The 23428-nt window shown below is 37.9% G+C and overlaps 1 protein-coding gene across 6 annotated transcripts; it reads left to right on the top strand.

The window, feature by feature from the left end:
• Positions 1-2522: 2522 nt before the first annotated feature.
• Positions 2523-23126, top strand: LOC134618689 (deoxynucleoside triphosphate triphosphohydrolase SAMHD1-like). 6 transcript variants are annotated; one of them, XR_010573376.1, is made up of 19 exons: positions 2523-2628; positions 3412-3513; positions 3932-4003; positions 4184-4302; positions 9228-9388; positions 12796-12911; positions 13745-13818; positions 16848-16994; positions 17080-17180; positions 17301-17409; positions 17497-17588; positions 17683-17798; positions 18694-18827; positions 20426-20455; positions 20541-20606; positions 20774-20878; positions 20971-21099; positions 21282-21367; positions 21817-23126. XR_010573376.1 is itself a non-coding variant. In XM_065469641.1 (18 exons), exons 4-18 carry the CDS (start codon positions 4294-4296, stop codon positions 21303-21305), a joined length of 1413 nt encoding a protein of 470 aa, XP_065325713.1. In that variant the 5' UTR covers positions 2523-2628; positions 3412-3513; positions 3932-4003; positions 4184-4293; the 3' UTR covers positions 21306-23126. The 6 variants fall into 6 exon arrangements, 5 of the variants coding, with proteins under 5 accessions (XP_065325713.1, XP_065325714.1, XP_063320271.1 ...); XM_065469641.1 differs by having other exon boundaries at positions 21282-23126; XM_065469642.1 differs by lacking the exons at positions 21282-21367; positions 21817-23126 and having other exon boundaries at positions 17301-17364; positions 20971-21259.
• Positions 23127-23428: the final 302 nt, after the last annotated feature.

Below are 23428 nucleotides of genomic sequence, written 5' to 3'. Positions count from 1 at the left end.
AGTTGGGGAATGGTGGCATGGAGAAATCCCCCGTTATCCAAATGTGGTCACTATGAGCCCTTGATTTTGTTTGATAGAGCAGGAAGAAAGACGTGAGTGAAAGAGTAGTCAAAGCCACCGAACACGGTGTCTTGCTGTACCCAATGCAGAGTTGTAAATTATATTTACTTGAGTTTTATTTTATTACATGCTTTACATATATGGACATTTCTTTTATTGTAATTACTTGTACACATTTGTATTATTGCTAACTATGTTTTCTTGCTTCTGGATATATATCATAAAAACCTTCTTTCTCTTCTTTGTGAGATGGACAGAAAATCCTTCACACATACCACAACCATCAGGCTTTTCAACTCTCATAAAAATAACAAATGAGCCAGGTCAGACATGAATTTCCCTGTGGGATCAATAAAGTTATTCTTATTCTTGAAATTGTGTGAAAACTTTCTTTATCATTTCTTTTTTTTTATCATCTTAGGTGTAAGATATAACTTAACTTAATCTGGAGAATAAAGTGGGTATTATTGGATTAGTTACAGGGAAGAGAGCTGAACACAGAGAATTGAGCAATGTTGCCACCTTGTGGAAATTTAATTCAGCTGTCCAAAGGTACACATTGACCAGATGCTAGGTGATATTAAAGCCTGGAAGCGCATTAAAAGTTATTCTTCTTGAAATCAATACTGCAGACTCAGAATTCATATGAATCATTAAGTTGTTGAAATAAAATGGCATTGGCACGGCTTAACAATTGTCAGTTCTAGTCAAATAAAGTGAATTCCTGTAGGACAAAGTATACAATCAGCAGTGCATCTACATTATACAATATTAAAGTTTCCATTCTCACCTCTCAAATTCTTACATGATGTAGCTGCCCTGTTCTGTTTACTGCTTCTCACTGACTGCTGGGATACAGATGACAGAAGCTACTGTTAGCCTGCTAGTTAACAGTACTTTAAATGGCAACATCAGTTGTCACAATTTTTCAGGATGCTGAAGGTTTTACTACCAATAGATTTGGTTGGTTTGAAATGGTTTGAAACATGTTGTAATGGATGAAAAACTCCATCTTTAACTTATCTTGGTCCTCAGCTTTTGCTTCTTACATAGCAGTAAATGTGATATTTACTTGTGATGTGAGCCTTTAGATGCACCTATCTCTTTCAGCCTGCATGTTGCATCTGTAACATCATCTGTAACTTGATCCTATAATGTTGTACAGTAAATTCAGAATTTCCAGTACATTCGATTAAATGTGGCATTAATGTGATTTTTGTTAAGAAAAATCACTTTTAATAATTAGGGCTAGCTAATCCAGTTCAAGTAACCATGCTTACTATTCTGACCTTGCAAGCATTTCCATGTTCAAAGACAGCTTTGTTACAGTACTGTGCAAAAGTTGTGTTTACCAATGACAGACAACCTAGCAAAGAACCAATTTTAAATTGTATCTTAGGACACTTTGTTACTCTCATCCTGTCACAAAGGCAAAACATTTGTTCCCATTTGGTGCTGCTTTTCTGCCAGTGGTGAAGAGAGGCTGTAAAGAGACACGTTAAACCACACCCTTGGATACAAAAACAAACTGAAAGTCAGGGGAATAAAGTAAACAGAAGAGGGCAAAGGAGGATCATAAAACACACTGCACAAATATATCTTAATATAGGGAGGAGAGCTGTGTTAAGATGGTTGTCTTACAGCTAAAAGTCTTCAGTAAATTAATAAAAATATTTGGGTAACTTGATCATATAATGTTTGAATTATGAACGCATTCAACTGGAGAGAATTTGGACAGAATGATTTCTTGAGATAGAGAGATTTACTTGGCTATTAGACTCTAATATGAAGATGAACACTAAGCTTGAATAGAGCCCTGACTGAGGTGTCGGAGGTGAAAAAATGGGGAGGAGGTGGGTTGCACGAAAGAGAGTCTGAAAGGAGAATGACGGAGAGTACAGATTTGAACCAAGCAAAGTGGAGGTCGATTGGCTCAAAGAAGTTGGGCCAGAAGATGACTGAACCAGAGTAACGTGGGAAAGCAGCAGTGACGTAAAGAACGGAAAGAAGCCGTACCAGGAAAACAGGCAGGTGAGTGATTACAAATTCGTCCTTATTGAACTTACACATAAGCTTAATAACAGCAATAATTTATTGATCTAAGGCGGGTGTGCAATCAGGTAGCTAAGAGAAGAACCACGCTCACGGATACAGAAGTGCAAAGCACTAGTATAGGGTACAGGCACGTGCTGGTGAGGGGGAGAGGGGTGGCGGAAGCGCGAGCACCTGCCCCTTTCCTGTAGGGTGCCCCAAGTGCCCTTTTCTTGAGGCAGTTTATTATTATTATTACGATTATTATTTGTGTATGTGTGCGTGTGGAGTCCTGTCTGTGCCTCTCAACAATAACATTTAACTATTAATCACACTTTTTGCTAAATAAAAGGTTCTGGCTCACCTCAGTCACATGACTACCATTAACCAATGCTCGCCCTTGACGGCAGAGCGCGCTGGTTACGAGCCGGGAACGAGCTCGCAAGGAGCACGCGCATTCTTTGCTGCTTGAGCGGTGCGGAGCTGCAGGAGAAACACGAATTAATTGGTGGGCGCAGACTGATGCAAAGGACACCAGTAAGTAGGTGTACAGCGTACACAGTAGTCTGTAGCACGCAGGAGTGTTAGCTTATTATGTACACGTTGGTAAGTTGTTTTGTGGCAACTGACGAATTAAAACAAATGAGCGTGTTGTGTGTGCAACACCACAACCAACATTACCTGTCCTTTTATTAAATTCACAAGTAGTGCTGGGCATAGCTGCTAGCTAACTGGGTAAGGGTGTCATGGGTCTGTAGCTCTGAACAGCGTTTTAGCGAACATATTTAGTGTTAAAGTAAGTTACAGGGCTTTCCCCTGCCTTTCTGGAGGGCTTATATTTCACTACAAACTATCTGATATGCATATCCACATAATTATGGATTATTATAATCATGATATTAAAAAACACACACTGTATTTTAAAGAACATACATTAAGAAACAGATGATAGTAGATTTATATTTCAAATATGACAAAATGCTGATTTTACAGCAGCAAAATTATTGTCTCTACAGTTTAAACATTTAATAAGCTTTCTGCCTGCACAGAGTTGATACTGAAACAAATTGAATCATCATAAATATTTTATTTGTTATTTATTACTTTTTTTGTTCTCATTACCTTATTATTCTAGCACTAGGAATAAATAATAAGGGGAGGATTCTGGATCAGTACCATGATGAAAACTTGTGGCCATAGTATATACAGTATTCTGGAGAAGGTATAAAATGTCACTGTATGAGCATGTGTATGTGTGTGTGCATGTTTTATGTGTATAGATTTTTTTTTAATTATTACATTACGTATGACATTGTCCAGAAAGGCCCTGTAAGGACATGAGGAGGAAACAGTGACAGAAGGAGCTATGTGACGCTGCTAAAGGCAGTGGATCCCTCACCAGCTGGATTAAAAAGGGCACAGGTAATAATACACATGTACCAGTTGTTGCATTGCAGAGGTATTCATGTATAAAAACAATAATAAACATAATTACAATGTTTTGGTTCTATAACATTTTCTATCATTACTTTATTCTAGATTAGGTGCAAGAGATGTTAAGTGTGTATAATTAAATAATAGATTAATGCAGTAGCAAAGTGTGCCTTGTTCTCATATGGACAGCAAGTGAAGAGTGATAGCTCAGATGAGGAGATGGAAGGAGGAAGAGAGGCAAAGAGTGAGTTACAGGCAAAGCCTAGTTTATTTCCCACTGTTTTTTTTTTTTAGTCTTTTGTCTTATGGTTCCAAGCGGTGTGACCAATTTTTGCATTTTATTATCATCTCATAACACTTGTTTAATCAGCTACCATCTCTTCTATGGATTTTTTAATGTCTACAGTCTCAGATCAACACAGCCCTGCCCTCCAGCACTCTCAGCAACAGGAGCAGCAGCAACATTATACCCCATCAGGTAAAACATAGGCTATGTTTCCTTTGCAATGTCCCCACCTGATAACAGTGACATAATATAATGCGATTCCATATTATATTCTTGATGAATGTGGGTTGTTGTTATTCAGCCTGGTTCTATGTGCCCCTTTTTAACTTTGAGCACCTGCCCCTTTAAACATCTCTGCTCGGCCCTGATAAGGTACACTGTATAAACACTGATAAAAGGAGGAGATCTCGGAGTACATCGCAGATAGAAGTTGGCGTCACTTACAGAGACATCCTTTTAGTACAGACTGAACTTCGATTGCCATGGCCAAGGTAATTAACATTATATTATTTTATATTATATTATTTAATATCTATATTATTTGGGTTTTAAATGGCAACTCTAGTATGTAAAGATGCGTGAAAATAATTGGTCTTATGTCTAGTTATTGATAAATAAATACTCTGTGTAAGAGGAAAATAAAATAATAAAGGACATTCTGTAAAAAAATTTTTCTCCCAAACAAAAAATATGTCTAGTTACAGTTAAATAAATTGTATTTTAAGTGGGTGGGTTACAAAAGGTTATAATTTATGTTTTTGGTTTTGTTATAATTTAAAGACTGATAAAAAAAAAAAAACCCCCAAAATAGAGTTGCATAATTTTTACAGTCCTAGAGGCAACAAATGAGCAGGAAACACAGACGCACACATACACACGGCTTTTGTTTAACATGGTAAAACAGATGTGTCACTACCATCTTTAAATCATAGTGCCCGCAGTGAACAAATGAAAATGATTCTGTATCCAAATCCAAAGCTCGTGATGTTCAATAAACTTCTTTAGCCAGTAGGCATGAATCAGGTCAGGGCCTGATGCTGTCCAGCTCTTCATACTGGAAACTCTTGGATGTCTGCCACAGTGATGGTTACTGGAGCCTTTTCACTGAGGTTGCTGCTCTTAGATCTTGTTGTTACTGTATGTGTTTCCTCCTTTTCCCATATGCTTTTTCAGTATGTGAGTGAAGTTGGCCCCCCCCACCTTCTTCAAATCAAACAAAATTGATGTCAAACATTTGTGCTACGTTTGAGCTGGTTTGTGCTGCAAACATTTTTGTTTGTGCTGCTATCATTTTAAAGATATTAATAAAAATTTCTAGAGGTCATCAGAAGTCAACCACCCCCCCACATTAATTAAATCAAACAAAACTGGTATCAATCAATTGTGCTATGTTTGTGTTGGTTTGTGCTGCTAAAATTGTCATTTGTGCTGCTTCTGTTTTAAAGATATTAATGAAAATGTAAAGGTCAAAAGGTCAACCAGCCCCCCCACATTACCCAAATCAAACAAAATTGATGTCAAACATTTGTGCTACGTTTGTGCTGGTTTGTTCTGCAAAATATTTTGTTTGTGCTGCTATCATTTTAAAAATATTAATAAAATAAGGTCTTGATGCATGCTTAATCATCCAGGTAAATAAATCCCAAAAGGTTGATTCTGTTCATCTGGACGTAGCGTTTTCAGGCCTGGACAGCCTGCTGTACCTCTTTGGCATCCTTTTCTTCATCACACCTTTCTGCAGCTTAGATAGTTTAAGATCAGGTCAAGCTTTCATAAAATTTCTTTTATCTTTAAAACTATGCTTGAAATTCTACTGATTTTGTTTGTTATTTGCAACATTTAGGAAATTAAACTAGTATATGAGAATTCTAAATATTATATCAAAATTTGAATCCAAATAAAACTTTAGATGACCTCTAATCTCTTTTACATTTCACATCAGCCTTTCTCTCTTCCTTTCTTTTAAGTTGACCCCAAAACTTGAAAGAAAGTCAGGTTTTTACCTGTCTTTAAAGGAAGCTTTGTCAAGAGAAAGAGAATGAGCTGCCTATTTAGTTAGTACTGTAGTATAATATTACAAAATGAGCTCAAGTTTTTCAAGTCCAGTTATTTAGAGCGATACCTATTATCCATTAGATACTCCAGTGTAACTGTCACAGCCAGGCGGGAGCTGACTGTGTGTTGGGTGAGAAGGAGGACCCAAATGCAGACACTGAAGGAGACAGAACTGAGTTTCAAACAAAAAGCGAGCCGTTTATTCAAACTGATTAACATGAACACAAAAATAAAGCAAAAGGCAAATGGCGGCAAAACTCAACTAAAACCTAAACTAGGGAAACTAAACTGTGGTTACTATAATTAACTATGATAACTATAAAACAGACATTAACATGATTCAGGCCAGGAACGAGCAAGAAAGTGTGAAAAACAAGAACATGGAAGATGAACCCGAGCTGAGCTGAATCTTGACATACATGGAACTTGACGGAGGAAACACAGACGATCTGAAAAAGACTGAATTTATAAGTCATCCCTACTTTATTTGAAGTGTCAGATTTACTTAGTAGTTCAATTAGCACAACGTCTCAATCACAAATGTACACCAATGCTAGGGGAAAGTTCTGTGAGTGATCTGTTGTTGGTGGTAAATTGTAAGAGAGTCTGATGACTGAGCAGGTTTAAAAGACTGGAGAGGAGGCATGGGTGCAGAGGGAGAGGTTGATAGGCTTAAGATTTAAAGGAGCAGTGAGTAGGAAACTAAATGCCCACCAACTGTGTGGCCGAACCTACACTGACTGCAACTTAAATGTAAAAACAGACCTTTTCTTATTGCTGGTATTAGGTCTGTCCCACTGGGTTACAGAAGAAATATGGTCCAATGTGTATGGTTTAATGTAACTGGATCCACTCCCTGTGTAGACATGGAGGGCTTGTTCCAAGCTAACAAATACACAACTATTATGAAAGCAATATTTTATTTCTGAAAATACAGCTCACTAAATCCTATGCAGAGGTACTGCATTGCAGTAGGAAGTGAGCACCACACCCATGGTTACCCATACACAAACAGAAAGACAGAAACCACAGGGGAGGAGCGTGAACAGCAAATGTATCTTAATATGAGGAGGAGAGCTTGAAGTGCACAGCAGTCAGAATTTGCATCAGTAACAGAGACATCCTTTTCATGCATAGTCATGTTCTTTGCCATGGCCAAGGTAATTAACACATTCTTAACACTTACATAGTAACATATTTCATGACATTAGGGTTTTAAAAGGCAGTTATCACAGTTAATATTAACTGCACCTTTACTTTGTGAGTGATTTAGTTTGGTAATTTCAGAAATGATATTGAAAATTATATGAAAGTTTAAAAAAGAATAAATATTTATTTCATGTTTTCTGCAGTGAACAAAACATCGTTTTTCAGCTTTATTATGAAAAAAAAAATCAGAGCTCAGCTTTAAACAATCAGTCACTAGAAAGTCATAGTTTATAGAAAAAAAGGTGCCATTTCAGCACAATGTTATAACAATACACAAAGTCTTCACATTTTGCAAGAATTTGCACATTTTAGCACATATCATAAAAAATTATACAGTATATACTGTGTATGTACAGCTTTTGAGTAGGTATGGCTACAGACCCTCTCACAACCTCCCTCAACAATTTTTGCATGCGATTTATTTGCTAAAAAAAGAAATAAACAGAGCTGACTGATGGCACTTTTTGCTTTAGATCCAGGGGCTGGATTCAGTGATTCCAGGGGCATTCTTGTTGCAGGCTTTTGCCTCTGGCTGGGTCTCCAAAGGCAAATTGGTCCGGGGTTAGGGGCCAGACTAAAAGACATTGAAATGATCTCTGTGAGAGACAAAAATATTTCTATACATATATATTAAGGAACCGGTGACTAGGGATCACTACCCAGAGCTCATGACCATAGGTGAGGGTAGGAATGCAGATCGACCGGTGTAGTGCTAACAACTGTTTTCACACTCAGTTCTTTTATTCCCACAACAGACCAGTACAGAGTCTGCAACACTGACTTTGAGGTGCTGATTCTCAACCCAGCTGCTTCACACTGAGCCACAAACTGCCCCATTGTGAGCTGGATGCCACTGTTTGATAAAGCCACAAAAATCACAGACACGATGTCGAGGCCCCTTCGCTGCACCTACAAATTCTGTCCAAATAAATTGTGAGCAGAATCGGTGACAAATGGAGAGTTTGACTTATTATCAAAAACTCTGGCAACAATTGTACAGGGATTGGATAGCTAGCAACAAAGACCTCTTTAACTACCTCAGTGAAAATCGATGCAAATCTGGGCTCTGCTTCAACTACAGAAGGCATTTCATAGGTATTCACGATCCTTGAAATATTTATTTCACCACCCTAATGTGTCCTCAGTTGAGGTCAGCTGTCTCATCCTCACTATATACAATGTGAAGAGGAAGCTGTTTCCCTCTCCTGAGTCATCTAACGATTTGCCAGAATCCTCTCACACCCGGGTTTTACCTTTAGTTACTGCCTGATATGACTGCTCCTTCAGTTTGACAGCTCCCTTCACCTGCACCATTTGGTTCAAGGATTACTACCACAATGCCATTAGGGTTTAAGCCAGACAGGCCATTTCTAAAATCACACCCCTTCAGGTGAAACTGTTATTGCCCATGTGACACTGAAGTCCCCCAGTAGGACAATGGGGTCGCCAGATGGAGCATCTTTCCACATTATGCTCAAGAACCCCAAGAAGGTCAGGTATTCTGAAATGTCATTAGGTGTGTTAGAGCAGACAACAATCTGTACCCATTTCCAGAGACAAAGGCACAGGAATATCCGCTGGGAAAACCACAACATGGAATTGCCAAATTAGGGTAATACAAGTTTATCCATCCCTGTTCACTGCCTCTCCTAATGGGCGACTTCAGATTGAAACAGAGTCCAAATCTTTTCCAAGAGACTGGTTCCAGAACCCAAGCTGTGCGGTGACTTTCTCTAGCAGGTATTTCTCAACCTCAGGCATAAGCTCACACTCCTTTCTCAGAAAGGTGACATTTCAGCAACCGTCGATCATACCCCCAAGGCCTCTGTCTTTGACTGCCACCTGACCCCTATCGCCCCTCCTGCAGGTATTGGATTCACAGGAGGGGTGGTCCATTGGATAAGGCCCAACCTGCAGATGCTAGCTAATGATCCCGTTTGCTTTTACTATGTTTTAGCAGGTGTTTAGCAGTCAGATACAGGTGTTATTAAGCCATCCATGTTTAGCTTCTTTTTTTTTTTTTTTTTTACTTTTTTACTTTACGGTTTTACTGATTTTGAGCATGTTATCAGTATATGAAAAAACAAGACGTTTCTTTGGATAAGAATTACACACATTTTGTCTAACTTTTTGTTTGCCTTTCCTCACACAGGTGTTTAATGATCCCATTCATGGCCACATCGAGTTACATCCACTTCTTGTCAAGATCATAGACACCCCTCAGTTTCAGAGACTACGAAATATCAAGCAGCTTGGGGGCGGTTATTTTGTTTTTCCAGGAGCATCCCACAACCGCTTTGAACACTCCATTGGGTATGTCAGCAGGTTTGCAGACACACCATTATAAGTTTTTTCAGTGTGTTGCTTAGTGAAATCTGTCTTTCCGTGTTTGTACACTGAACAAAAATATAAATGCAACACATTTGTTTTTGCTCCCATTTTTTATGAGCTGAACTCAAAGATCTGAAACATTTTCTACATACACAAAGGACCCACTACTATCAAGTATTGTTCACAAATCTGTCTAAATCTCTGTTAGTGAGCACTTCTCCTTTGCCGAGATTATCCATCCCACCTTGCAGGTGTGGTATGTCAAGGTGCTGATTAGACAGCATGAATATTACACAGGTGTCCCTTAGACTGCCCACAATAAAAGGCCACTCTGAAATATGCAGTTTGATCACACAGCACAATGCCACGGATGTGGCAAAACCAATCTGTATCTGGTATGGCCACCATTTGCCTCATGCAGTGCAACACATCTCCATCGCATAGAGTTGATCAGGTTGTTGATTGTGGGCTGTGGAAGGTTGGTCTACTCTTCAATAGCTGTCCAAAGGTGCTGAATATAGGCAGAAATTGGAACACGCTGTCGTATACGCCGATCCAGAGCATCCCAAACATGCTCAATGGGTGACATGTCCGGCAATATGCTGGCCATGCAAGAACTGGGATGTTTTCAGCTTCCAGGAATTGTGTACAGATCCTTGCAGTATGGGGCCGTGCATTATCATGCTTTAACATGAGGTGATGGTCATCGATGAATGGCACAACAGCCTCAGGATCTCAACACGGTATCTCTGTGCATTCAAAAAGCCAGCAATAAAATACACTTGTGTTCATTGTCCATAACATATGCTTTCCCATACCACAACCCCACCCACCATGGGTCACTTGATCCACAGCGTTAATGTCAGCAAACCGGTCACCCACATTATGCCACACACGCTGTCTGCCATCTGCCCTGAACAGTGAAAACCGGGACTCATCCGTGAACAGAACGCCTCTCCAACGTGCCAGATGCCATTGAATGTGATCATTTGTCCACTCAAGTCTGTTACAATGACGAACTGCAGTCAGGTCCAGACCCCGATGAGGACAAGGAGCATGCAGATGAGCTTGCCTGAAACGGTTTCTGACAGTTTGTGCACAAATTCTTTGGTTATGCAAGCCGATTTTTGCTGCAGCTGTCTGGGTGGCTGGTCTCAGACGATCCTGGAGGTGTGTGGTAGGACTTGACTCAAGTGGTCAAAGAAGTGCAGGAGACTAGTGATGGCTCGCATGAAGCTGACGCTCCGGTGTGTGTGTCAAAAAAATCAACACACTGCTTCAGAAGCACTGTGTCGAAGCTTGAGTCGTTTGGCCAGAGTCACGTGATCACTGACATCCGAAGCTTCATTTAGAACCTAACTGCTTCGGTATCTGATTCAATGGTTTATAAGGAAGTGAATCATTCGCGGGATTTGTGGAGTGTTTTGATGGTGACAGATAGCAAACCACTGATATTTCTACTGAGAGATATGGAGCCAGCGAGGAATAGAGGAGGTTCTGTTGTGTGGGAGTATTTTGAGTTGCTTTTGGTCAGTCGGGTGGGTTTTCCAGCTTTTTGTTCTGGCTGTTTGCGTGTATGTATAGGAAAATTTCCCTAATATGATATTATTTATAAATATACCCGTCTAGCGATTAATTGCATTAGTGCATGGAGGCAGGACCTCACAGCAAAAGCATACTCCATAATGTGTTGTACATTATTATATGTATATTATATGTAACGTGGTATTTTTCAATTATTGTATTTACCAACATCAAGAAGTCACAAGCAAAGAAACACCACACAATGGTGCATGTTTAAACAAGGAAAGTTTACTGGTCAAAATTATTTATTAAACAAATAAACCACATTTTTTTAACCCCCAAAAATACACGTTCAAAGCAACACAACGGTGGCCCAATATCAGACAGAATTCCACTCTGTAGAGTGGGCAATCATAATGAAGCAGTTTGTTTATTTTGTGGATTCAAGCTGCTCTTCATATTTTTGGCCACAAGATGTCACCAGAGAGGACTGTGTTGAAAAGCTTTGAGTAATGAACCGTTTTTCAATACAAGCTTCAATGCTTCAGAAAGCTTCATTTGGCCATCACTACAGGAGACTGATGCTGTCCAGTGATAAGGTACACTGTAGCAAGTGATTTATTCACCATTTTGTGACTCAAACAATATTTACAAAGAAATGAATAAGAAGCTCAACTCTATAATTAACTCAGTACAAATAAACATAACTGAACTCAAATCAACAGAAATTAAGGTCAAAATGCACACAGCTACACTGACCTGGTCCTTTCTCCTCAAACACCTGAGTTCTTCTGCTTTAATAGTCCACTTAACCAAACAATTTCTCCTCTGGACTATTCCATTCAGTAGGTAAGATGAACATGATTATATTCAAACCTCTACTGCCACTCTTTACTAGCAACATAAACTCTGTGGTGTAATCAATACATATTACAACCATAAATCTATTTCTCCATAAACCCTCTAAAATCAACTTTATTAAATTACAAGAATTCTTCCCCTTCTGCACTTGGTCTCATCCTGTGACCTCAGATGAACCCAGAAGCTATAAAGCAGGAAGTAAAACTACATTTCCTCCTTTTGTTTCTGGAAGACAGGTAGGTAAGGTAAGTTCAAACAATACAAATTAACAGTTGGAATAAATAACATGTTAACTTAAACTTGTAGGAATTGTTTTAAACCAAGACGTTATATAATCTGTAAAAGTGCAAAACATAAACAAACCCAGGATAGTAGATGTTTGCCTATTGCAGACTACATATGAAATATGGTTAAATCAAAACAAGAATGTTAACTAAGGATATGGACAAGTGGTGTTCTCACCCACTTTGTCACAAGGTGAACATGCTGAATGTGGAGGTCCTGGGCTGGTATAGTTACACGTGGTTTGCGACTGTGTGGATGTACAGCCAAATTCTCTGAAACGCCTTTGAAGATGGTTTATGGTAGAGAAATGAACATTCATTTCATGGGCAACAGCTCTGGTGGACATTCCTGCAGTCAGCATACCAATTGCACGCTCCCTCAAAAGTTGCGACATCTGTAGCATTGTGCTGTGTGATCAAACTGCATATTTCAGAGTGGCCTTTCATTGTGGGCAGTCTAAGGCACACCTGTGCAATATTCATGCTGTCTAATTGGCACCTTGACATGCCACACCTGGGAGGTGGGATGGATAATCTCGGCAAAGGAGAAGTGCTCACTAACAGAGATTTAGACAGATTTGTGAACAATATTTGATAGTAATGGGTCCTTTGTGTATGTAGAAAATGTTTCAGATCTTTGAGTTCAGCTCATGAAAAATGGGAGCAAAAACAAAAGTGTTGCATTTATATTTTTATTCAGTGTATGTGTGTACTATACAGGGTGGGATACTTAGCAGGAGAGCTTGCTAAAGCCCTCAAGGTGAAGCAGCCAGAACTTGACATCAGTGACCGAGATGTCCTCTGTGTGCAAATTGCAGGTCTCTGTCATGACCTGGGTAAGTGATGCCCGTCTTTCACCATGCCATATGCTAGGCTTTTATTGATGGGTATGTTTAAGTATGAACGTGAAAGTAAAACTATCAGAAAAACTGATGTTGCCTTTTTTCAGTCTATATCTATTAAAATCTACATAAGAAACATAATGTGATTATCGCAAGGTACTTTAAACTGTAATGTGAACTCAGCAAATTTTCATGAGCAAACATGTGGCCATCTGCACAACTAGCTTTAGTAAGTGTGAAGGAAAGCAAGAAAAGAAAGGCGCAAAGATAAAGCAAATAATAGATGCAGCACTCATAGGTTCATAGAGCCTGTAACCTCAGATCAGGTTCAGAGGTCCAGATTTACCTGCCAAAAAGTACAGAACGAGAGTGAACGTGAGGAAAGTAGAAAATCCAGTGATAGGAATGTTTAATGCATAGCACCCAAGCATAAAGAGGCAAATGAAGACAAAGTAAAAATAATATCTGAGCATTGTCTTGTTATCGTAAATAACCTTCGCACGAACATGTTTATTTGGTAATTTACAATATACACTTTACAAGTCATACTTCTACTCGTCAAATAAAACATTCTGAGATTTCAGTGTTGGATATAAAACAATGAAGTATAGTGGCACTCACTTGTACACATAAAAAGCACATTTATTGATTCACAACTGTCAGTAAAACAAAATCTACTGATCGAGATTTTGAAAACACATAATGACCGATATATTATTTAATTCTAAAGTGGAAAAGAATACAAACATGTAATAGATTAAAGGAGTGTATATATAGAGTGTATATACACATACTACCATTTGGCTAATTTATATTTCTCTGTGAAGGACACGGGCCCTTCTCTCATCTGTTTGATGGTATGTTCAATCCTGAAGCGGACCCACCAACTAAAGACTGGAAGGTAGGGGAAGAAAATGAATAATTTTTAGTGTGAGACAATAGAGGTTTATCGACAATGTGCATATGCAAACAACCAGAGACCACTGCTGGCTTGTAGGCTTGATAAACTCCAGCATTTTCTTAACAGGACACAGACATGCCCATGAAAATACCTAACCCTATAGATTAATCCATCCAGAGTTCAGTGGCTTTGTAATCAAACACAAATGACTCCTCTTCTAGAGACAGTGGTGAACTGTGGCCACAAGATGGCAGCAATGTAAAAACAGACCAGCATGAGAGAACCTTTCTGACAAAACACTGCGATGAAAGGAGAGTGATTGATTTACTTTAGTTTGTTTTAATTGATGGCTATCTTTACATATCACCAAGACTAGAATGGGGAGTTAAGCCTGTAGTTACTGTACTCAGTGTGGAAATGTTTTCTGTGGGCTGACAACAAAATGGTAATTAAATTAAGAGTGCTCACAATTTGTCTTTCTACAGTACCTTTGACAGCAAGCTGATCTAAGTAGCTTTGCTGCTTAAGTGAATCTCTCTAGCTTGACAGAAGTTGTCGCAGCCACAGGAAATAGTAAACTATATATAAGCTGTCTATTATAATATAGTTCTTGACTTTTATATTATGATTGATGTGGGAAGCTCAAATCATTCTGCAGGTCTGCAACTGCCATGCACTTCAGTTTAATGCAAACTGAATTGAACCGAATTGATTTTCTTTATTTTCATGACTATTTACATTGTAGATTCTCACTGAAGGCATCAAAACTATGGAATTATGTAGTAAACAAAAAAGTGTGAAATAGCCACTTTTTGCTTTGATTACTGCTTTCCACACTCTTGGCATTCTCTCGCTGAGCTTCATGACGTCGTCACCTGAAATGGTTTTCCAACAGTCTTGAAAGAGTTTCCAGAGATGCTGAGCACTTGTTTGCCTTCACTCTGCGGTCCATCTCGTCCCAAGCCATCTTGATTGGGTTTAGGTCATTTAACTCTGGAGGCCAGGCCATCAGGGACAGCACTTCATCACTCTCCTTCTTGGTCAAATAGCCTTTACACAGACTGGAAACGTGTCTGGGATCATTGTCCTGCTGAAAAATAAATGATGGTCCAAATAAACGCAAACTGGATCGGATAGCATGTCACTGCAGGATGCTGTGGTAGCCATGCTTGTTCAGTGTGCCTTCAATTTTAAATAAATGCCCAACAGTGTTACCAGCAAGCACCCCCACACCATCACGCTTCCTCCTCCACACTCTTAGAAGGGATGTGTTAAAATTGGCACATCATGTGTTAAATTTTAACACATGTGCTACATCAGCCCAAGGACAACACATGATTAAAATGAATTAAATTAAATTTTAGCCAAAGCTATGACAAAATCAAACAAAATTAATATCTAACTTTCTAACTCTCTAGATCATTAAAATGTCAAAAAATAGAAAAAAAGGGCAATTATCATATATATGTATATGTATATATGTGTGTGTGTGTGTGTGTGTGTATATGTGTGTGTGTGTGTGTATATGTATGTATATATGTATATGTGTGTGTGTGTGTGTGTGTGTGTGTGTGTGTGTGTGTGTGTGTGTGTGTATATGTATATGTGTTCCGATATAATCATGTCCAGACAATACATGAATGCAATTTTTTTTTTTTTTTTTTTTTTTTTTTTTTTTTTTAAAGGTAACAGTTGTCATCTTCAACAAATTGTCAACATTCAACAAATGTGCAGTTGCATGCAAACAGAAAAACATATTTACATTTTGGCGAATATAGCATCCAGGTTATACAGTTTTGTACCTTGGGTTTAAATACAGCTTATTAGCATCAAAGCTTGTCACTATATATAAAGGCCAAAAATCTAAATTTTCAGCCAATGTAATTAGTTCATTTTCATTTGACCTTTCCACTGCATAGACATAAAAATGGTCATCAAAGAAGCTGACTTCCAGAAGCCTCACAAACACGAAGACAGACTCATTAACTGACTGTGGCAAGATATGAATGACTTCACCAAACAAAGGCTCTTCTCTAAAGTCTCCTCTTAGTGTCAATACAGAACCAGTTCTAAAAGTCTGGCCATACACATCAATACTGTGTGACACAAAAACGGTACTAGTCAGAGAAAGGTCTTTTTCAAGGGTTAACCTCAAGCTGTCTAACAAGACATCTGCTTTTTCAAGTGACCCCACACTAACTAGATAGGCATTGGACACATCCATTTTCTTAGCTGGATTATCACTATGCTTATAGTGATACATGTGTTGAACCTGATGTTTAAAAGCCAATGTTTTTGACACATTTTTGAAGTTACAAACTGAATGTGCTAGTCTTTTAAATGGATTGTGCTTGGCTTCAAATCGCATACACCAAAGTGTATGCTATCTAGCTTAGTATCGTATTTTTCCTTTGTTTTTCCTCTGTTTTGATTTATGCTACCCCCTGTATTTCTCGTGCCTTGTTGGTAATACTCTATTTCTGCTTTGGGTTTTTTCCCTTATTATTTTGGTAGCCTCTGTCTTGTGTGTCTAGTTTTGAGTTTTGCTTCCCCTAGTGTAATTTCTGATATTTTGCAACTATTTATTCCCTGCAGTGGTGTGTAATTCAAATTATCAACTCAGTCAGTCTTTTGGCTTTTGTCAGTGCTTACTGTCCTTGAGTGTGCCTAGCCTCCCTTAGCTCCTGTTATTTCTCCTCCTTATATTTGTAGTAAGTTTTAGTCTCAGTTTTTCCTTCCCAAGTGTTTTCAACCTGTTTTCTTTCCCTGTGTTTTCCCGTGTCACCCTTTCAGATTTATTTGCTTTTGGATTGTTTGAGCTGCCATTCAGTAAATAGTATGCTTTAAATACCATGTTAAGTCTGTACCTGGGGTCCTTTTTCACAATAAAAGGCAAATCCATTGAAATAGATTGTGTGTTGCTAGTTTGCTATAGCAGATGGGTTGGAAATAGATGTTGTGGGCCTCTGTTATTTACTTCATCTGTCAGTGGTCATAATGTTATGTCAGTAATAATGTATCTCTTGCAGCATGAGGATGCCTCTTTAGAGATGTTTGATCATCTGGTGGTGGCGAATAGTCTGGCACAAGAGATGGAGCGTTATGGACTGATATTCCCAACTGACCTGAAGTTTATCAAGGAGATGATTAAACCTTTAAAGAGTGATGAGGCTGAGGTACTGGTCAGTTACTGTCTGAATATTATCAAACCATTCGTTATTGTCTCTGTCATGAAGGTCAATTCTGGTGTGGTCTCCACAGTGGCCGTATGAAGGTCGAGATGAGAATAAATCCTTTCTCTATGAAATTGTGTCAAACAAGCAAAATGGGATTGATGTGGACAAGTTCGACTACTTTGCCAGGTGGGACTTGTGTTGATGACAAACTCAGTATTTCTATGTACAGCAAATCTTAAGGGTGTTTTAAAAGGTTTAACATAATAAATGTAATTAAATTGATGTATTTCCTCACTCCTATCTCAGGGACTGCCACCACCTGGGCATCCGGAACAACTTTGACCATCAACGCTTCATCATGTTTGCCAGGGTGTGTGATGTGAATGGGAGGAAGCACATTTGCTCTAGAGACAAGGTGTTGATCCCTGCTTTTTATCAGTTTTTAATGAGTAATTCATTATCTGATTGGCTGTAACTAAACTATAGTCGATGGTCTCAACAGGAAGTGGCAAACCTGTATGACATGTTCCACACAAGGAACTCTCTCCACAGAAGAGCCTACCAGCACAGAGTAAGCAAGAGTGTAGAAATTATGTGAGTACCAACTGTGTAATTCTATTGTAATACAACAATTATTTTATAGTTCCCATAAAGTCATTAACTGGGTCTTTTCTTTTTTTTAATCCAGGATCAAAGACGCCCTCTTGAAAGCAGATCAGTACATCCTGACTAAAGGTTCAGGAGGAACAATGCTCTGTCTCTCCAAAGCTAAAACTGACATGGAAGCCTACACAAAGCTGACAGGTAGTGGAAAACATGCTCTACATATTTCCTTTTAAAAATACTAAAATGTCTATACATACATGTTCTGTCAAATGATTTGTCCTACTTTGAAATAATTCTACTTCCTGAATGTTTGTTAGTATTTTCAGTATCTAGTGTATGGAACAGGATTATGGTTTATGAAATAGAAACTTTCCAGATTATAATCTATAATCTGTAGATCAATGAAAAAAAGATTTGAACTTCTTTTTACAGTGACAGAAGTGGCATGAAACACAATAAATCCATAAAAGGATATGGAAATAATTAAAAAGAACAACAGTGATATAAAGATATTTTGTTTTATTTTTTTTCACATTTAGTTATTTTTTATATATTTATTTAGAACATTTATTTAAAATAATCTTTTTTTTTTACATATAAAATACTTTGAAGCCAAATCTGTAGAGAAAAGGGTGAAATATTAAATAAGAAGAATAAATCATGAAAGAAAAACAATTTTGTACTGTAATTAAAATGTGGTCATTATGTGGTGGTATTGTGCTTTCTCACTTTGTTTTTATTTTAACTTCAATTATTATGATTTTTCTCTATTTTAAGTGCTGTTTTCAATCAAGTAAGTCATTCAACTAAAACACCTTTGCACATACTGCATAACAACCTTGACTGACTGATTTTGACTGACACTGCTGAAGTAACTTAACTGTAAATGTATTTAAAATACTGCAGTCTGCTAAGGAGCAGTACTCTACTAGTTTATAGTAAAAGTGTTACTGTTACTTAATGCTAATAAATTTGCCTTTTGTGTCTTAAAAATGTGTGTAAATTTCTTTGTAAGACACCACTGATGAACTGAATGTTTCTTTGGTTTGTTTGAACGGACCTATCTTTCACTTTATTTCTGTTTACTCTCCAGATCAAGTGACTGAAAAAATACTCCACCCTTGTTCTTCTTCAAATGAACCCACTCCTCCTCCTCTGGAGGAAGCCAGGGAGATTCTTGAGAGGATCATGTCTCGAGACCTGTACCAGTTTGTGGGTGAAACCAAGGTGTGCAGTGATGTTTTTAGGTGCCTGTATTAGTCATATACCATATTTTTCGGACTATAAGGTGCACTTAAAATCCTTTAATTTTCTCAAAAATCAACAGTGCACATTATAATCCGGTGCGCCTTCTGTATGAAAACAGACCTGTTCATCGACAGTGCGCATTATGGTCCGAAAAATAGGGTACTTCCATATCTGGCAAACATGGTTGTTTGTTTATTTGTTTTGCAACCTAAAATATCTAGCAATGGAACAATGAATAAATAGAAATAAATAAATATAGTCCTCATAAAAATGAAATGAGAACACATCAAATCTCAATGAGAAAAAGATTATGCTGGATATCTATGTTCATATGGACAGGGTAACATGTTAGGAAGGAAAGCATGGCACACTGCTTGATGGAAATAAACATTTCCAGCTTGTATGCATTTAAAAATGTATATCTGGCAGGGTTCTTAATTTTGCCGAAATTTAAACTCAAAATGGTCCTCAGTAGTTTGTATGGCCGTTACATGCTTGTATGCTATGGATGCCTGACAAAATCGGAGCATACACCTAATGAGAGATTTCTTAAAGACACACAAACTCTGTTTCTGATTGTTTGGTCACAGACATTTACACTAGTGGCCTGCTGGAGGTCATTTTGTAGCTCTGCCATTGCTCCCCTTTTCCTTCGTGGCACAAAAGAGCAGATACTGGTCCTGTTGATGGGTTAAGGACCTTCCATGCCTTCTGTAAAACTAATCCTCTGCTCTTGAGACTGTGCTGGGAGACACAGCAAACCATCTGGCAATGGTGTGTATCAATGTGCCATCCTGGAGGAGTTGGACTACCTGTGCAGCCTCTGTAGGATCCAGGTATCGCCTCAGGATACCAGTAGTGACACAGTCAGCAAAGATGACGAGGATGAAGTATCACTGGCCTCCATCAGTAAAACCATTCCTGTTTTGAGTGTTTATTCATTTTTGCCCCTCTGGTGCACCTGTTGTTAGTTTCATTAACACCAAAAAAATGATTAATAACCACCTCTCCTGCTCAACTTACCAGAATATCAGTACCTAGAAGGTTGATTGACTTTATGTTATACTCTGATTACAAAGTGCACCTTTAATTTTTTTTGACCAGTGTATGAAAATGCAATTTCCGAACCATTTAAATCCCCCTTTAAATTTTGTTATCACAGGGTCAAATGTGTCCATGAAAACTGTTAGGCTTTTGATCCCAGGTGGCAATCTGCATTATGGCCATTTTTATATTATATTATCACTGTTGACATAGATTATGGTTATAAAGAAAATCAATAGCTTATTTGCAGCTGATTTTGCTTGAAACTATTTCAGTCCACAGTGAGTCGTTCATAGTCAGCTGCACAATAGCTTATTAGCCCAGTTTAACTTGCAGTAAGGCAACATTTTTGTTGCATTTTATTTTATGGAAACTAGAAAATAATCATGCCCAAGCGCTGCAATGTTGGAAAAAACAGAATTATCACACTTTTTGGTGTGCGTGTGTGTGTGTGTGTGTGTGTGTGCGCGCGCTAAAAAAAGAGAGATGCAGATGTTCTAAATGTTCATGTGACTCTTCTCTCCCTTTCTCAGCTCAATGTAGAAGACCAAGAGGAAATAAAAGTAAGAGTGAAAAGTGATCATGAAAAGAGATTAGCAAAACAATGATAACACAATGACAGCACATGTTCTCTCCTCCATCTGTCAGAAGATGAAGGACAGCTTGGAAAATGAACTGGTTAAAGTCATTTCAAAAGACAACTTTGAAACTACTGTGAGTTTTTATTCTAATTATACTCAGTAATAAATTTTCCTAAAATCTTGGTTTTTGCTTTTTTTTTTTTTTTTTTTTTTTTAGTTAAATTGTGTTGCCAACCTCGACTGAGCCATAATGTACATGTGAATATAAACACAGGCTTGTCTGTCACACTCCTCTTTTAGGTTGTCACTTTGGACTATGGGATGAAAAACAAGGACCCCATCAATACCACATATTTCTACACTAAGGCTAACCCTACTGAAGCATTCAAGATTCCCAGAGAACAGGTCAGAACTACTGCATGTCTGTGCATGAGCTGTGTGTTCTTTCTGTAGATGTCTCTGTAAAACAGCTTTTATGTTACTGTCCTTGTTGTCAGGTGTCCAAGCTTCTCCCAGTGTGCTTTGCTGAGAAGATCCTCAGAGTTTACTGTAAGAACTCAGCGAGTCTGAGAGATGCTAAGTTCTGCTTTCAAACCTGGTGTCAAGAAAATGACTTTCTAACTGAGGTAACACTTTATTCTGTCCGATGGCAGTGACAGGCATTACCATGTTACAAGCAATGCGATGAGAACATAAAGAAGAAAGCTGCAGTTAAACCTGCATATCCTGTCAGAGCCTTGAGTTCACATTACACTTTTGACCTTTTGGTTGTACTAATGAACTTGTCTGTGTCCTTATATATCTACAGGATCGAGACAGAGCAACTCCATGAAATGCAGATGTGAAACACTGAGAAATTAGATTTTTTGTGTTACTGCAGAGATTTAAAAACAGGTAAATCTGCAAACTAAAGTAGTTTGATGATTAAACTATATATCACACATTTTCACTATAATCAGACTATATAGCTCAACTTGGCTCAATGGTTTAGATCAGGGGTGCCCAATCCCAGTCCTCGAGAGCTACCGTCCTGCAGCTTTTAGATGGATCCTTGTTCCGACACACCTGAATCAAATGAATGGCTTGTTATCAGGCATTTGCCAAACTTGATGGCATGCTGAAGAGGCAATCAAACCATTTGATTCAGCTGTGTTGGAGTAGGGATGCATCTAAAAGCTGCAGGACAGTAGCTCTCGAGGACTGGGATTGGGCACCCCTGGTTTAGATAAAGTCTACTGCTATGATTTGCTCATTGTGTGAAAAATCATTATTTAATATATAACAGGTCTCTACATGAAAATTTACCAAAGGATAACAAAATCTTTCTGCTGTTTCCTCTTTAGATTTGTTTACCGCTGGTTTCTGGTCCATTGATTGATCCTTTATTTCGAGCATATGGGTACAGATATACAAAATAGAGTAAATATACAGGAAGGAAAATACTGTCTAGTGCTCAAAAAGGAGTGGGAAGAAATAACACTTTCATACTCCCACCCACTTCACATATTTATAGTTCAGTCGTGTAACTTCTTCCTGAGTGTATGTAATATGCTGTATAACAATGATAAGTTATCACATTGGACACATCTGTATTGAAAACACCTCCTGTAGCTTAATGCTGCCCCCATCCCCGAACTCCATGAAAACCATATCTTTAAACATTTATTTAAATTTCTGGATATTTGGACATTGTTCGTCCTTAGCCTCTAATCCATTCCACAATTTAACCCCAAAACACAGACACACAAAAACTTTTCCCAGTAGTTCTCACCACATGCATCTCTCTGGTTGAAAAGATTTTGAAATTTGACTGGCAATAGATTATTTCTAGCTCTAAGCATTATATGTGCTGTATTGTAATTAACCAAGTCATGAAGTTTTAATAATTTTGACTGTACAAATTATAAATTTGTATCATGAAGATACCCATGTTTGTGTATTGTACAAACTGCCCTTTTCTGTAATTTCTGAAAAGAGAATTTAGTGTACTTTTAATTATTTCCCCATACCTCTATACAATAAGTTAAATGAGGAAGAATTAGAGAACAATTAAGTAGACAGAGGCAATTATAATCTAGAACCTGTTTAATTTTGTTTATGATTGAGATGCTTTTGGACACTTTGTTTGTGCATGTCTGATATGAGGTTTCTAATTTATATTAAATATCAATCCTAAGAATTGAGTCTCCTTTACTATTTCAATTTTTCATTTTCTACCTGTATTTGGGTGCCATCATTCACTGTATAGTTACCAAATATCATTTCTTTTGTTTGACTAACATTTAGTGATAATTTATTACTATTCATCCAATTTTTAACTGTCTTAATTTATTATTTACATTATTAAAAAGTTCCTCATGATTATTCACAGAAAAAAATATATTAGTAACATCAGCAAATAATATTAAGTTTGATAATTTAGAAACTTTTAACATGTCATTAATATAAATATGTATTAACTAGACTGGGGTACAATAATGACCCTTGAGGGACTTCCATGTACCTAGATGTAAATTCTTCCATCTTCACAAACTGTTGTCAAAATACTTCTGATCCAGCTCAGTACTACTCCACTTATGCCATAAAGCTGTACTTTATTTAGTAGTATTGAGTGATTAACTGTATTAAATGGTTTCTTAAAATCAATAAATATTCCAACTGCATATTGTTTTGGGTCCAGTGCATTTGTTATTGCTTCCATTGCTTCAGTTTTGCCAATGAAGTTGAACTCACAGAGCACTCCACAGCCTGCTAACATGTAACTGTAAATAAAAACAGCAGCAGAAGGGTTCATAGAAGTGTAATTTGTTCTTTTCCATTAATAATAGTCTTGTGTCTTCAGCCATCTACTGTAGGCCCGCCCCTGAAGATGAATAAACCCAGCACTTCATGAATACTGTAGACCTTTGCTTTGTCTAATGTTAGAAATACTCAGTCCTCAGATACGGTGGCCCC

Source organism: Pelmatolapia mariae, linkage group LG20 (genome assembly GCF_036321145.2).
Source record: "Pelmatolapia mariae isolate MD_Pm_ZW linkage group LG20, Pm_UMD_F_2, whole genome shotgun sequence".
Lineage (NCBI taxonomy): Eukaryota > Metazoa > Chordata > Actinopteri > Cichliformes > Cichlidae > Pelmatolapia > Pelmatolapia mariae.
The sequence above is the reverse complement of the archived record's forward strand: the minus strand, read 5'-3'. Positions and strand labels throughout refer to the sequence as shown.